The 4,035-nt window shown below is 50.4% G+C and overlaps 1 protein-coding gene across 1 annotated transcript in view; it reads left to right on the forward strand.

Annotated features, from left to right (window-relative positions):
- The first annotated feature begins 235 nt into the window (after window positions 1-235).
- mef2d (myocyte enhancer factor 2d) overlaps window positions 236-4,035 on the forward strand; it is a 35,820-nt gene continuing 32,020 nt past the window's right edge. The window contains exon 1 of the mRNA XM_056405916.1: window positions 236-357. Within this exon, the coding sequence (XP_056261891.1) occupies window positions 283-357 (75 nt within the window). The 5' untranslated portion in view covers window positions 236-282. The remainder of the gene's footprint in view (window positions 358-4,035) is intronic.

The raw sequence follows: 4,035 nt of genomic DNA on the forward strand, positions 1-4,035 counted from the left end.
CTCCCCTCCCCCCCCCTCCCCCCTCCTCTCCTCCTCTCCCCCTCTTCCCCCTCCCCCCCTCCCCCCCCCCTCCCCCCTCTCCTCCTCTCTCCTCCCCCCCCTCCTCCTCTCCTCCCCTCTCCCATCCCCTCCTTTCCCCCATCTCCTCCTCCTCCTCTTCCCCCCCCCCCTCTCCCCCCCCTCCCCCCCTTCCCTCCTCCTTTCCTCCTCCCTCCTCTCCCCTCCTCTCCCCTCATCATCTTCAACCACTCCAACAAGCTGTTCCAGTACGCCAGCACCGACATGGACAAGGTGCTGCTGAAGTACACGGAGTACAACGAGCCGCACGAGAGCCGCACCAACACCGACATCATCGAGGTGAAGCGGGCGGGGGGCGGGGCCTCCTGCGGGCGGGAGGAGGGGGCGGGGCCTCCTGCGGGCGGAGCAGGAGCGGGCCGTACTTTTGAAGCCCTGTCATTGGTCCATGTGGATTTCACTACGTGTGGGAACGTTTATTTCTTGCTCTTCATTCTGGTCTCTGTTGGTCTCTGGTGGTCTCTGTTGGTCTCTGGTGGTCTCTGTTGGTCTCTGCTGGTCTCTACTGGTCTCTGTTGGTCTCTGGTGGTCTCTGCTGGTCTCTACTGGTCTCTGTTGGTCTCTACTGGTCTCTGCTGGTCTCTGGTGGTCTCTGTTGGTCTCTACTGGTCTCTGTTGGTCTCTGCTGGTCTCTACTGGTCTCTGCTGGTCTCTGTTGGTCTCTGGTGGTCTCTGTTGGTCTCTGCTGGTCTCTACTGGTCTCTGGTGGTCTCTGCTGGTCTCTGTTGGTCTCTGTTGGTCTCTGCTGGTCTCTACTGGTCTCTGTTGGTCTCTGGTGGTCTCTGCTGGTCTCTGTTGGTCTCTGTTGGTCTCTGGTGGTCTCTGTTGGTCTCTGCTGGTCTCTACTAGTCTCTGGTGGTCTCTGCTGGTCTCTGTTGGTCTCTGGTGGTCTCTGCTGGTCTCTGTTGGTCTCTGCTGGTCTCTACTGGTCTCTGTTGGTCTCTGCTGGTCTCTGTTGGTCTCTGCTGGTCTCTGTTGGTCTCTGCTGGTCTCTACTGGTCTCTGTTGGTCTCTGCTGGGACCGCTAAGGTCCGGTTATCTTTGAAGTCCAGTCCGACTACCTGACTGTTGCATTGTGGTCCGGTTTCTACCGATGATGTCGTCGTGTCTTCTGCTGCAAAAGAGAGGCGTAATGACCCTTATCCCTGCTGGTCGAGGGGGGAGGAGCCAATGAGGGAGGAAGGACAAGTGTCAGTGAAGGGACCCCCCCCCCCACTGCCACTTCCTCTCTTCCTTTTTACCCTCACTTCCTCCTTTTTCCTGCCTATCTCTTTTCCGATTCACTCGATCATGGCTGTCTCCTCCTCCTGCTCCTCCTCCTCCTGTCTCAGAGTGTCAGCAGTAAAGCCCAGTCTGTGGGCTGTATCTCCATCTGCAGATGACTTCTGTGTGTGTGTGTGTGTGTGTGTGTGTGTGTGTGTGTGTGTGTACCTCTCACTCTCCCTGTTAACACGCTCTGCAGCCACCCATGAGAACGCCTCATACAATATTCAGTCCTGGTTAGCCTCTCGGTGGTGTGTGTGTTTGAGTGTGTGTTTGTGTGTGTGTGTCCTACATGGAGCTCCCCTCTACCGTGCCTCTATGCCCCCCCCCCCCCCCCAGGAGGCGTTCAGCATCCTTGTCCTCAGCCGTCCCCTCTGCAACACGCACCTCGCTGTTCGGAGCGTGTTAGCATCGATGTTAGCGTTAGCGTCGATGTTAGCGTTAGCGTCGATGTTAGCGTTAGCGTCGCCGGTCGTTGACCCCGAACGTCCCCACGAAAAATAATAACTGATATTTAATATTTAAACCTGCAGCAAGACATTTAATTCAATAATGCGTGAAGTATGATTTACTAAAATGTGAAACCTCCAAGGGAAACCCAAATACCTTGAGGCTCTTAATTTGAAGGATAAGTACTTTCTGACTTCCTGTCTGTGGCGCATTGCTTCATACCACTTTATCCAACAGGAGTGTTGTTGTTGTTGTTGTTGTTGCTCATGTGACACTGAGTTTGATTCAGATATAATTGGATAGAATAAAAAAGCCTCTAAGAAGCTTTTATTGTGAAAAAAACTGGCAGGAAATGTTGATTTTTACATTAAACCCACGAGAACTCCAAAAAGAGTTCCAAATAAAAAAAGGAGAACAAAAATTACGATTTAAAAATTGTAATAAACATTTAAAACAACAAATATTAATATTTTAACAGCCGGCCGACACGTTTTATTTTTAAAATGTTGTCATCGCTCAAACTGTCGTAACGAGATGAAACCGCCGGCTTCTCCACGCAAGAGCTCAAGAGTATGAATTATAAAGCGTGGGTTTTAGTCATGCAGGCACACACACACACACACTCATGTGTTTTTAGGGGGTACTTTCACCCTGCATGTACTGTACATGCACGCTGCAATTTCCCTGTATGCTGAGACGCACTTAGGTGTGTGTGTGTATGTGTATATTTGTGTGTGTGTGTGCTTCCTCACTACACATTCCTTCACTCCAGTGCATGACTGAGAGGAGATACATATGCACACACAGACTCTATGGTGCACAGTCTCCCTCTCACACACATTAGTTGATGCTATTTACTGTGTGTGTGTGTATGTGTGTGTGTGTGTGTGGGGGGGGGGGGGGTCAGCCTGCCTCTCCTGCCAGGATGTTTTAATCCGCTTGACTGCAGACCCCAATCAGGGCAAGAATGGAAGGAGGAGAGCGAGAGATGGAGCGAGAGAAATGCTGAAAGAGAGAAAGAAAGACAGGCGGAGAAAAGAGGAAGAGGAAGAGGGGGATGCCCCTTTAAAAAAAAAAACTATGTTTCTAAGCGGCTCAAGGATTCAGATCTCTCCAGCGAGCCTCGTCACAGAGGGGCATGAAACACCTCAGCTTCGGATTTGTCAGCTGCTTTTATTTTGTTTGGGGGCGGGACTTAAGTTTTAAAAAGTATACGTCCCAAAAAATCCCAAACTCCGCCTCCAGAGTTTCACCGTCTGAATATTTTATTGGGAGACTCTCAGTTTGGATGATTGTAGCAGGCCTGAGGCCGCCACCCGTGGGTTTCCCCCACCAGCACCAAGGATCCGCCAGACAGCAAGAGGTGTTGTTCAAAGACATGTTTTATTCCGCACACACGACACCGAGCAGACCGCAAAACACGCGCCTCTGCTCACCTCCCCCTCCACTCTCAAGTGGGAGCTTTTATAAGGCCAAATCAGACACAGCTGCCACAATGATTAAACAAAACAAACCTTTTTAAATGAGCAATAAGACCCCGTGCTTCAAAATAAAAGCTTTTAGATTAAAAATACACAACAGGGAGTTTTATTGTGAAGATCTTTTTAGTAAAAGGTGTTAGTGCTTTGTTTGTTTGTTCTCTTAATGAAACAAGTCTAGTGATGTCACTTGGAGGAAGAGGGAGCCCAGAACATAGAGGGGGACTTTTATTGTGAAGGAGTTTCTAGGAAAATGGGTTCATCACTGAGGAGAACGTGCAGCAAATTGTTGTCTTTTATTTTGAAGGATTTATACTAAATTAATATCCTCCTGCACAGACCTCGAGAGACCTTTAGAGACCTGGAGAGACCGGAGAGTCCTTTAGAGACCTGGAGAGACCGGAGAGTCCTTTAGAGACCTTTAGAGACCTGGAGAGTCGTTTAGAGACCTGGAGAGACCGGAGAGTCCTTTAGAGACCTGGAGAGACCTTTAGAGACCTGGAGAGTCCTTTAGAGACCTGGAGAGTCCTTTAGAGACCTTTAGAGACCTGGAGAGTCCTTTAGAGACCTGGAGAGTCCTTTAGAGACCTGGAGAGTCCTTTGGAGACCTGGATGGATGGAGAGAGAGATAAACACGACAAGAAAGCTCCTGGAAACAGGAGGGCAATCGAGGACAGGGAGGAGGAGGGAGGGAGGGAGGGAGGGACGTTAAAAAGGTTGTGGGTCGAGAGATGAGATGGAGAGACAAAAAAAGAGAGGGGGAGAGCTG

This window comes from Pseudoliparis swirei, chromosome 22 (assembly GCF_029220125.1).
Source record: "Pseudoliparis swirei isolate HS2019 ecotype Mariana Trench chromosome 22, NWPU_hadal_v1, whole genome shotgun sequence".
NCBI classification, from domain to species: domain Eukaryota; kingdom Metazoa; phylum Chordata; class Actinopteri; order Perciformes; family Liparidae; genus Pseudoliparis; species Pseudoliparis swirei.